The sequence below is a fragment of the Artemia franciscana genome, chromosome 2, assembly GCF_032884065.1.
Source record: "Artemia franciscana chromosome 2, ASM3288406v1, whole genome shotgun sequence".
Lineage (NCBI taxonomy): Eukaryota > Metazoa > Arthropoda > Branchiopoda > Anostraca > Artemiidae > Artemia > Artemia franciscana.
The window spans coordinates 4,087,279-4,100,061 of record NC_088864.1 but is presented as its reverse complement, the minus strand read 5'-3'; the positions used below and the strand labels follow the sequence as shown (position 1 = coordinate 4,100,061).

At 37.0% G+C, this 12,783-nt stretch overlaps 1 protein-coding gene across 2 annotated transcripts in view; it reads left to right on the top strand.

Moving 5' to 3' along the window:
* The window catches only part of LOC136034137 (uncharacterized histidine-rich protein DDB_G0274557-like), a 48,438-nt gene extending 36,111 nt beyond the window's left edge, over positions 1-12,327 (top strand). For both annotated transcript variants that reach the window (XM_065715313.1, XM_065715323.1), the window contains exons 2-3: positions 4,603-4,752; positions 12,111-12,327. In XM_065715313.1, coding sequence (XP_065571385.1) covers positions 4,603-4,752; positions 12,111-12,242 — 282 coding nt within the window. In that variant the 3' untranslated portion in view covers positions 12,243-12,327. The remainder of the gene's footprint in view (positions 1-4,602; positions 4,753-12,110) is intronic.
* The last annotated feature ends 456 nt before the right edge of the window (positions 12,328-12,783 follow it).

Sequence of the window (12,783 nt, the reverse complement as noted above, 5' to 3'; positions counted from 1 at the left end):
GACAGAATTTGCGATCGCTATATGTTACTTGGTAGATACCAAGTGCCATAAAAACCAATTACAGAAGATAAATTTAAAGTGCTAGCGTTGCAGCCCCAACAGGAGTAAGCGGCTTCAGTCCCAAATCCACCACTACGTTGGCGGGGGGGGGTGAAATCCTGGATCTGTCACTGTTTACCGTACTACTGATGACAATGATAAGAAAGACCTTTCACATTGACATGCAAGAAATTACCTTGAGCTAGTTAATCAAACAATTCATGGTAACGCACTGTAGTAAGGAGCGACCCGGCTCAATAGTAGCCGAGACTCTAAAAAACGGAATTTCGATACCAATAGTCACATCAAAAGGATTGCATTTAATGCTGATTTAAATATGTAAGTTTCATCAAGTTTAGTCTTACTTATGAAAAGCTACAAGCCTGAGAATATTTGCCTTATTTTAGAAAATAGGGGGAAACACACCTAGACGTCATAAAATCTTAACGAAGATCCCACCATCTAATTCAGCGTATCAGAGAACCTTACTGTACAAGTTTTACGCTCCTATCTACAAAAATGTGGAATTTTGTATTTTTTGCCAGAAGACATATCACGAATGCGTGTTTATTTGTTTTGTTTTTGTTTTTGTTTTTTTCCAGGGGTGATCGTATCGATCCAGTGGTCCTAGATTGTCACGAAAGGGCTTATTTTAACGAAAATTAAAAGTTCTAGTGCCCTTTTTAAGTGACCAAAAAAACTGGAGGGCACCTAGGCCCCTTCCCACACTTTTTTCGCCTAAAGTCCCCGGATCAAAATTTTATGATGATTATTCTGTTCAGCTTAGTCGAAAACCTAATAACTATGTCTTTGGGGACGACTTCATCCCCCACAGTCCCCGGGGGAGGGGCTGCAAGTTACAAACTTTGACCCTTACTTACATGCAGTAATGGTTATTATGAGGTATATAGACGTTTTCAGGGGGGCCTTTCCGAGTTGGGGTGGGGATGGGGATTGGAGAAGGGTTACGTGGGTGGATCGTTCCATGGAGGAATTTATTAAGAGGGAAGAGAATTTCCATGAAGAGGGTGCAGGATTTTCTAGTATTATCAAGGAGGCACACTCGTGCCTCTATAAAGAGGCGACACACGACAATGTTAAGCGATCTTCGGTTCCAGTGGTCGCAGAGGGATGGGGAGGGATGCATTTCGTAGCCCGAGCTCCAACTAAGAAACCTGCAAAATTTCATCCCCCTCCAACTTTTCCTTCATGGGGAAAATCTGGCCGAAAGTTTCGACCCGTCAACCCCAGCCCCCCTTTGACGTTGTTCGATCGGGCTGATTGAACAACGATCGGGCTGAATTCACAAGTTAAGGTCCCCTAGGGCCCAGGAGCTTATCCGCGAAATTTCAGCTTGATCCGATAACTCCTTCCCTGTTTTCCAGAAACCACGCATAGCCACTTAAAATTCATTTACTTTTTTTTCCTAGACGCCTACAGGTCACATCCGACATCAGATCTGGGTGTACGAAGACTCATTCGATGCGGAATTCTCCGAGTAATTTTCCTGGAAAGTTTCGTAGGAAAATCTTAACCCCCCGAAAGTTTCGACCCTCTAACCCCCTCCCCTTTTAACGTTGTCTGATCGGGCTGAAATTCACAAGTTAAGGTCCCCTACGGCCCAGGAGCTTATCCGCGAAATTTCAGCTCGATCCGATAACTCCTTCCCTGTTTTCCAGAAACCACGCATTAGCTATTAATTAACGGATTTCTCTCCATAAGAGCCCATGTTAATTTGAAATTTTTAAAATTTATTGAGAAGTTATATTTACACACATGCAAGTTATTAGCTCAGTTGGTACAGCGTGAGACTTTTAATCCCCGGGTCAAGGGTTCAAGTCCCTTACGGGCGGTTTTTTTTCACAACATCAAAAAAATTTTGATAACACCTGGACAGCTTATCATTTGAGAGATAACAGAATATTAGCTTCTTATGAGCAAAAGAAACATTTCGGTCATTCTATCTATTTTTTTTCTATTTTATACAATGATTTAAAAGCGGGGGGGGGGATTTCCTCTCCTAATTCCTGTACGAGGAGTACAGGAATTATTAAATTACATCCACCATGGATTGTAGAAAAACGTACAGAAATAATATGAAAAAAACTTCGTTTTCTTAAAGAGTTAAAGAGGCTGCGTCCCAAAGTCGAACTTTAAAACGTACAGGAATTAGAAGAGGCAGTTGGGGGGCTGCCGCCCCCCAAACCCCCAGCTTTTAAAGACTCTTTTGTACAGGTTTTTTGTTTTTTTTGCTAACCCCCCGCTCTTGGCTTGGGAAAGGCCCTCTTTTAATTAACAAAACATTGAAATGAATGAATAATGGAATAACTTCGAAAAATGTTAAACACAAGAGGACAGGAGAACCATTGCGCCGAAACTAGTAATTAGTAACAATGAAGTCCCCCCACAAAAAAAACTGTACAAAAGAGTCTTTAAAAGCTGGGGGTTTGGGGGGCGGCAGCCCCCCAACTGCCTCTTCTAATTCCTGTACGTTTTAAGGTTCGACTTTGGGACGCAGCCTCTTTAACTCTTTAAGAAAACGAAGTTTTTTTCATATTATTTAAAAAAACAATGAGAAAATAATGCTTTTTTTCAACTGGAAGTAATGAGCAGCATTAAAACTTAAAACGAACAGAAAATATTACGTATATAAGGGGTTCGTATCCTCCACAATACCTTGCTCTTTATGCTAAAGTATTTTTTTTTTAATTTCAACTATTTTTTCGATGTCTTTTGTGATTCAGGAGTCATTCTTGAAGAATTGGGACAAAATTCAAGCTCTAGCATAAAGAGCGAGGTATTGACCAGAGGACGAACCCCCTCGTATACGTAATAAAAATACGCAAATATATAAGTTCATTACGTAAGTTAATCCGTAAGTTACGTATATTTATTACTAAGAAAAATATTCGTAAAAAAAATTCTAGTTACATTTATAAGTAACCAAAAATTGGAGGGCAACTAGGTTTCACCCCACCACTTTCTTTTATCAAAATCGTCCGATTAAAACTATGAGAAAGCTATTTAGCAAAGAAAATGAATGTGCAAATTTTGTTTTAATTATTCATGTGCGGTGAGCCAAAATCAAAACATGCATTCATCCAAAAACGTAGAGAAATTAAAATAGAAAAAATAAGCTTTTTAACTGCAAGTAAAGAGTGACATTAAAACTTAAAACGAACAGAAATTGTTCCATATATGAAAGGGTTGTCCCCTCCTAAAAGCCTCGCTCTTTACGCTAAAGTTTTTTTTAAAAAAGTAGAGTTTTGACAAAGAGTCAAACTTTAGCGTAAAGAGCGACGCGTTGAGGAGGGGACAACCCCTTTCATATACGGAACAATTTCTGTTCGTTTTGAGTTTTAATATAGCTCCTTGCTTGCAGTTAAAAAAAACTTGTTTTTTTTATTTAATCTTCACAATGAAACGCAAGACTTTACGTTATCTTTAATGCTGGTTGTTTCTTTCTGGCTTGGTCTTTAGGTCTTCGTCTTTATCTCTTCATTTCTCTTTACAAATTTTCATTTCTCTTTGTTCAAAGAAAAAAAATGTTTTAAAGAATGAGACCCCCTTCCAATGTAAGAATTGTCACCCCTCAATGTGTTTGGACTTCAAATCCAAATCTTCTAAATCCCGGATAATTTGGGTATTATCCGGGCGAAAATTTTTCGTGAGTTTTCCGGGTGTGAATTTTCTATCGAGAGAATTTTTTGATGGGGGGGGGTCTATGGAGAGAATTTTTTGATGGGGGAGTGCCCAACTTAGGCTAATCGATTCTGTTATGTTTATCATTTTTGTTGACAATGGACATATATACAGAATCCTTATTTTCTTCTGTTTTAAAAATGTTCCTTTTCTAATTATACCATATTCTCACTAGCCTATGTTTTTTCAACAGACCGACTGTGAGCCCGACTAAACTTATGGGTGTATCATCCTATTGATTGTTTCATCACTCGTGAATCAGCTGCAGATAAATTGGTTGATAAAACATAGATTTTTGTAAACACGAAAAGTTCCCAGTTGCCTCTTTTATGGTTCAATTATGGCAACAACGGAGAGAATTTGCGCAACAAAAAAAAAACTTTAAGGTGTACAACTACAAAAAGAAAAATCCTAGAAAATCATGGTTTTAAGGTATGAATAGATTTAAAGTGGTACAAGGGGGGGCAAAAATATTTTCGTTTCATATCCTTGATACTTCAAAGGAAAATAGGCCTTTTTTTTAAGTGAAGCTCTAATATACCTTACTAGTTAAATTCCATATAACTTTAAAAAAGCAGGTAATTTAAAAAAGAGGCAAGTTACATAATAACTCGGAGGTCAATATTTTTGGATAAAAACGTGGGTTTGGTACGCGTAATTAGTGAGGGTTATGGTCAGTTTAAGCGTGATGAAGATATAAAGTACTGCAGAAACAAGATAATTGTGAATACAATATTAAATAAAAAATGTATATACCTCCCTATTTATATATATTCAATTTCTAGTATTAAATTTAAATGCATTTAATTTCTACTTTATTTAATTAATTTCTTGATTTCTAGCATTTAATTTCTTTTTCAGGGACCATTTTTGGTACTACTTATTTTAAGTTTTATCGCCAGTGCTTATGGACATGGACACCACCATTATGGCGACCATCACCACGGTTACCATTATGATGGAAAAGCATATGTGAATGTCAAGCAAACTCCTTATGATTATCATTTCACAGTGAGTAAATATTCATTTATATATTTTGAGGAGCAAGACTGCCATCTGGGCATTAATCTTATAGTTTAATTTCAAATCACTGCTCAAAATACAAATTTCATCCAGTAAATTGTACATAAAGCTCCTTTAGAGGGTTTAAGGGGTGATAGTGTTAGTGCCATTACTATCTGTGATAATTCTGTGCTTGGTTTAATCTTGACTTAAGTATTCATTCAAATTTTGGGTTTTTCTTAGGTTTTATTATTCATTCACAATAATTTTAGCTTGTAAGTCTATGTTCTACGTCCAGTTTTTCCTTTTCGTGGTTTTACTCTTAATTTACCCAAATGACTAATTATGTCCAAAAATGAAAAAATCCAAGTCAACACTACAGTGTTTAGTCATAAAATACCCCATAAGTTGTCAGGGTATTCACGTGATGGTAAGATAGCAAACCTTATCGACTATGTTATTGTAAACCGAAGACTAGCAGGATCAATACAAGATACAAGGGTATATAGGAGTGCTGTTATTGCTGTTAAAAGTGAAGATCACCATCTAGTAGTGTCTAAGGTTAATTAAAGCTGAAATTTCGGACGGGTAGCAGCCTCCCGGGAAGTTATGATGTTGGTAGACTCCAGGGTGAAGATTTGAGAGAAAATTTCCGGGAACAGTGGATTACTAAACTTTGGGGTTTAAATTTGACAATGTGCAAGACAAGATACAAGAGTATATAGGAGTGCTGTTATTGATGTTAAAAGTAAAGATCACCATCTAGTAGTGTCTAAGGTTAATTTAAAGCTGAAATTTCGGACGAGTAGTTACCTCCCGGGAAGTTATGTTGTTGGTACACTCCAGGGTGAAAATTTGAGAGAAAATTTCTGGGAACAGTTGATTACTAAACTTGAGAGTTTAAAATTTGACAATGTGCAAGATGGATGGAATAATTTTAGAAAAATAATTTGTGAAGCTGGTGATGGTGTATTAGGGAAGAAAGTTAAGACTGTAGCTAGGAATATTGGTGAAAAAGCTTAATGTTTAATAGAGAGTAGAAGGGGTTTGTACAACAATTATTTGAGTGACAGATCATATTAAAACAAAAGGAATGTAAAGAAAGTAGAGAAAGCATTAAAATATGATCTTAAGAGGTGTGAAGTGGAGGCCTTGGATAAAATTGCCAAGGATCTGGAAGATGCAGCTAGACGGCATAATAGTAAAATATTATACTGGCATGTTAATCCGGACAAGTCCCAGTTAAAGATAGGAATGGGGCCACAGTTGGTTATAAGGAAAAAGTTTAAAGAGAGATGGGCGGAATATTTTGAGAATGTGCTACAACAATAAACAGTTGCAGGAAAAGATGTAGATGAAAATGAAAAAGTTTGTGATACCTTGGATGTGAAGGAAGATTTGTTTTGTGAGGAAGAATTAGCGACGGTACTAAAAGGTTTAAAAAGTTATAAGGCTCCAGGTGCTGATACTTTGATAAACGAGTTTCTTAAATATGATGGCTCTGAGGTTAGAAATAAGCTACTGAAGATTATGAATTTGATTTTTGAAAAAGGGAAAGTACCTACTGATTATAGGGAAACCTTAATTAATCCACTGTATAAGAAAGGTGACAAGAGTGAGTGTCGTAATTATCGAGGCAGTAGTCTGGTCTCTGTAGGCAGCAGATTACTTAGTAATATGGTACTTCTTAGACTGAGATATGCTGTAGACAAAGTTTTAAGAGAAGAACAGTGCAGTTTTAGAAAAGGTAAGAGGATGTAGCGAACCACTTTTCACTCTTAGGTTAATAATTGAGAAGTGCCATCGTTGTCAAACACCTTTGGTCCTCAGTTTTCAAAACAACTAAAATAAACTTATAAGGGGCTCATTCAATTAGAAATTGAAGTTCTAATTCCCTTCTTAACAGTCAAAAGTGATTGAATGGTAACCAGCCACCGCTTCCCACGTTCTCCCCCACAAAATAATCTGAAGGTCAAATAACTATGGTATCAGGTTCGATACCCCCAGCCCTCGGGGCAAGGATTATAAGTTATGCTAGTTGCCCATTAGTAGGCCTAAGGTTTTTATGAAAAGGGTGGTGGTATAAACTTTGGGTGGGGGCTCATTCAATTGGGTATCAAGGTAGTACCGTTTTTAAGAGTCAAAAGAGATTGGAGGGCAGGAAGTCCCTACCTCATTCAGGTCTTCTTTTCGAAATGCATCCCATCAAAATTTTGAGATAGATATTTTGTTCAAAATAGTCAAAAATCAAAATATTCAACTGCAGGGGTTGACAAATCCCTCAGAGCCCCCAAGACAATGGATCTAACTTATTAAAGCTGCTCCTTGATAACATATAAGGTTTTCATGGAAGGGGAGGTCGCATAAGCTTTGGAGGGGATTCATTCGACTGGAAATCGAAAGTTTCAGTTCGTTGTTGAAGTGATCGAAAGATAGCTACTGCCCTTGTCGTTTTTCACACACACTTTCTTCAAAATTATGACATAGCCATTTTGTTTAAAATAGTTCTAAGTTCAAGTAGTCATGCCTCCGGGTTTGACAATCCCCCTTTAAGGCCCAAGGGATGAAAGCTATGTAAGCTGCCCATTGTTAAGATATAGGGTTTTTATGGGAAGGGTGGTCAAATACTTTTCGGAGGGGGCTCCCTCAAGTGGAAATTGAAAGTTCTGGTGCCATTTTTAAGGTTTGGCCTGGTTTTCACCCAATTGCTACCGAATGAGTTTACCGACTACAGTGTCTTAAGAAAATTTGGACGGAAATGAATTTCTACAGAAAATTCTTAAGAAAATTAAAAAAAAATTAAAATTTAAAATTAAAGAAAAATTTGAAATTTAAAAAGTCTTAAGAAAATTTGGACGGAAATGAATTTCTACAGTAAAGTTATTATTAAGAACTTATTTAACAAAACTACTCTTCGTCGAAAATTTTGGCTAAATCAGATCTCGTCCAAAATTTTACTTACAATCCAATATTTGAATTTTTAAGCAGAAAACTGAAAAAGAGGAAAGCTACCAACCAATTTACAAGCATTGGTACATACCCTTTAACAGTGCTAAATCATGTGTTTATCATACATACCCGCATCATTTCTTGGTTGAGTCGGGCATGATTTGAAAAACGATCAACCATTAAATTAAAAGGACAGCTTGTTTCAACTAAAAGTAAGGAGTAACACTAAGGCTTAAAATAGACTGAAATTATTCCGTATATGAGGGCGACCACCCCCTCCTCAAGACATCACTCTTTATGCCAAAACTCTACATTTTAGTCGAAATTATACAAAAACGACTACGGAAAGAACTACAGATGACAAAACTTTTTAAGACACTGTAGTCAGTAACTACTCATTCGGTAGCAACTGGTTGAGAATCAAGCTAAATCTTACAAAAAGGGCACTAGAACTTTTGGTTTTCAAATGAATTAGCCGCTCCAAAGTTTGTTCGACCACCCTTCCCGTAAGAACCATATATCTTAACAATGGAAATCTTGCATAGCTTACAACCCTTTCCCCAAGGGGCTTGACGGGGGTTGTCAGACCCGGCATGGTTATTTGACCTCTGTACTATTTTGAACGGAATGGCTATCTCAAAGTTTTGATCGGATGCGTTTGAGGAAAAACAGTTGGGCTGATGGCTTGTTGCCCTCCAATCACTTTTGGCTCTGGAAAAGCAGCTAGAACTTTAACTTTGAAATCGAATGAGCTCCCTCTAAAAGACACAAGAGTTTTTCCTTTAAAATTGAATGAGCTTCTCTGAAGTTTATGCAACAATCTCTTCCATATGAAGTGTCCCTGGGAAAAAGAAATAAATATTGAACCCATATGGCTCTTTAAAACAGTTCGTGTGAACAAACTGTATTGAGGAGTGACCCGGCTCAATAGTAACCGAAACTCTAAATTACTTTATTTAGACTCCAATATATACATCAAAAGAATCGTATTTTTTTTGCTGATTTTAAAAATATATAAGTTTCATCAAGTTTCGTCAAGTTTTAAACTGTGATGTCTTACGGAAAGGGACAATTCCCTTCAGTTTTATTTTATTTTTATGTTCTGCATGTAATGTTTATTAAATAAACTGTCGAAATATCTGGTTTTCAGATTTTTTTTTTATTTTGTCAAGTCTACCATCTTCAGGAACCCATTTCACAATTTTTCCTTATATACAATGAATGATTATTTTTCTGGGTATTTTCAAGAAGACCCATTCAAAGGGAAACTGACCTACCACTAAGTATTAAGCTAATGAAGAAATTGAGCAATATTAGACGCATTCCAACATAGGCAATCATATCCACCAGTAGGCAAGATGTAGCCTACTTAAGTTGTAGAGGCAGCATCCAAAATTTTATTTTATTTGAAGGTTTTAGAATTTGGCTAGCCGCCAGTCAAGTAGAAAGCATCATTACAAATCCTTAGATGTATTTTGAGAAAAAAGTAAATATGTAACACACAGGAAAATGCAAAGCCTTTATTCTATTTTATCTAGTTAAGATGGACCTGTGGGAATAAGGCAGCCGAATGAGTCAAAGATGACACCATAAGCCTTGTTAAAAGATGCATGTTTTATAATCTTGCATATGATGCAGTTTCTGTCACAAGCTGCGTTTAATTTTTAATATTACGTTTTGTTTTTATGGCACTTGGTATTAACCAAGTGACATATAGCGATCGCAAATTCTGTCGGTTGGTCGGTCTGTCCCGGTTTTGCTACTTTAGGCACTTCCAGGTAAGCTAGGACGATGAAATTTGGCAGGTGAATCAGGAACCAGACCAGATTAAATTATAAATTGTCGTTTTCCCGATTCGACCATCTGGGGGGGGGGTAGTGGGGAGACGGTTAAATCGGAAAAATTAGAAAAAAGGAGGTATTTTTAACTTACGAACGGGTGATCAGATCTTGGTAAAATTTCATGTTGGAAAGGATACCGTGTCTCAGAGCTCTTATTTTAAATCCCGACTGGATCATAAGACATTGGGAGGAGTTGGGATGGGGAAACCTAAAATCTTGGAAAACGCTTAGAGCCGAGAGATCGGAATGAAACTTGGGGGGAAAATAATGGCAAGTCCTGGATACGTGATTGACATAACCGGAACGGATCTGATCTCTTTGGGGGAGCTGAGGGGAGGGTTAATTATGAAAAATTAGAAAAATGAGGTATTTTAACCTAGGGAGGAGTAATCAGATCTTAATGAAATTTGATGTTTGGAAGGATATCGTGTCTCAGAGCTCTTATTTTAAATCCCGACCGGGTCCGGTGACATTGGGGGGAGTTGGCGGGCAGCCCAAACTTTTGGAAAACGCTTAGAGTGGAGGGAGTGGGTTGAAACTCGGTGGGAAAAATAATCAGAAGTCTTAGATACGTGATTTACATAATTGGAACGTATCCACTCTCTTTGGGGTCGTTGGGGGGAGGGTAAATTCTAAAACATTAAAAAAAGGTATTTTAAACTTATGAAGAAAGTATCGGATCTATATGAAATTTCATATTTAGAAGGACCTCGTAACTTAGATTTCTTACTCTAAATCCCAACCAGATCCAATGTCATTGGGGGGGGGGGGGGTAAATCTTGGAAAACGCTTAAAGCGGAGATATCAGGATGGAACTTGGTGGGAAGAATAAGCACAAGTCCAAGATAAGGGACTGACATAACAGGACCGTATCCGATCTCTTTGGTGGAGTTGGGGGGGGGAGTAATTCGGAAAAATTAGAAAAAATGAGGTATTTGTAACTTACCAACGGATGATCAGATCTTAATGAAATTTGATATTTAGAAGGATCTTGTGCTTTAGAACTGTCATTTTAAATCCCAACCAGATCCAGTGACATTGGGGGAGCTGGAAGGGGAAAGCGGAAATCTTGGAAACCGGAAATCTTCGAAACCGAAAATCTTGGAAAACGCTTAGAGTGGAGAGATCGGGATGAAACTTGATGGAAAGAACAAGCACAAGTTATAGATACGTGATTGACATAATTGGAACATTTTCTCTGGGGGAGCTGCGGGTTGTTAATTTGGAAAAATTAGAAGAACTGAGTTATTTTCAACTTAAGAAAGGGTGACCAGATCTTAATGAAATTTGATATTTAGAAGGAACTCTTGTCTCAGAACTCTTATTTCAAATCCCGACCAGATCTGTTGAGACTGGGGGGAGTTGGAGGGGGAAACCTGAAATTTTGGAAAACGCTTATAAATTTCAGAGATTCGTGATTGACGTAACCAGACTCGATCCGCTCTCTTTGGGGGAGTTAAGGGCTGGGATTCAGTTCTTTGGCGAGTCTGGTGCTTCTGGACGTGCTAGGACGATGAAAATTGGTAGATGTGTCAGGGAGCTGCACAAATTGACTTGATAAAGTTGTTTTCCCTGATTCGACCATCTGGGGGGCTGAAGGGAGAGGTAAAATTGAGGTATTTTTAACTAACGAGTGGGTGATCGGATCTTAATGGATTTTGACATTTAGAAGGACCTCGTGACTCAGAGCTTTTATTTTTAAACCCTACCGGCATTAAGCCTCTGATTTTACTTTTAAAGCAATCTATTAATTCTTAAAATTTGCTAGAGCTCATGCCATATGAGCCCTTGGCTCTTGGCTCTTCCGACATCGTCACAAGCGCCATATGAGGTCTTAGCTCTTGTTGTTACTTACAGATAACATAGATATAGCAATTGCCTTTCAAACAAACCCTTAAACATTACAATACATTCTTTCAGAATAAGCGTTACCAACCCTGAATCATCTTCAAATGGTGATTTTTTCTCACTTAACAGTTCTCTTTTACTCGTTTTAAAATATTTTATTACTATGGGCTAGAGTTCATTCTATACCGCTGTAGCTCCCTCGTAAGCGACGGTATGAGATCGGTTTTATGCAAATTGCAAGCAAGCAGTCGTAATTTTCAAAAAGCTATTGTTGGTGTAATTTTGGTGCAATTGTTTCATCCTGTTAAGCTGCCTTTTTTGTGTTTGCGGACAAACTGGATTTTAAAACAATTGATGAAACTAAGAAAACTTTTTTTCAAGAATTTCATTTGCTGTCTTGGTTCCCAATTTATTCATTATACACCAAATGCAAACGTGATAATAGCCATTTAATTTTTTACCTTCATAGCTTCTTTTTTTGATGTGTGTCAAGTGCATGCACATGGTAGTAAAGGGAAGAGGGGGGGGTGCTCCTAATGATTCTACGTAAATAAAAATAATTAGTATCTTACTAGTTCCAGTAAACGGCCAATCAATTAGTCCTTGTTATGAAAGCGTTAGACATTAGGCAAATGTTGGAGTTAGCTAAATTTTGAGTAGCTAAGTCCTATTATGATTGAACCTCGAGCTCAACTTTGTGGCTCAATTCTAAGACAAGAATACTTTTAGGTTGACGAGGAAGGCCCCTATCATAGGAAATACCACTATCAATCACAAGAGCATGGACACTACGATGACCATTACGACCATCATGACTATCATCACGATAACCATCATTATGGACATCACGGCTACCATTAAGGTCTTACAGTCAACTCAAATGTTTTGAAAGCCTTTTTTAATTTGTAACGTATACATGGATAAAATAAAATGCTTATCTTTCCTACTTTTCGTGTTATGATTGTTTGTATGCATTTCACTAGAATATCTTTTCGTCTGATAATCAATTAATGTCTTAACTTTTCTTCAAAGGGTAAAAATTACCGATCATGGTGATATTCATATCCATGCAGAAATATATCTTTGGTTTTAGTTGAAGGATTTGGAGGTTAAATCAAATCAAAGGAACAATTTAAAAGCAAAAGAATCAACGCATTTGCAGATTATATTTGTTTTTAGTTGAAGGATTTGAAGGATAAATCAAAACAAAGGAATAGCTTAAACCAACACTTTATCAAGACATATTAAACAGTTTAAAAACAGTTTAAAAGGAAAAGAATCAACGCATTTTCAGAATATATTTGTTTTTAGTTAAAGGATTTGGAGGATGAATCAAAACAAAGGAGTAGTTTAAAAACAAAAGAATCAACACATTTCCAAATATGTTTGTTTTTAGTTGAAG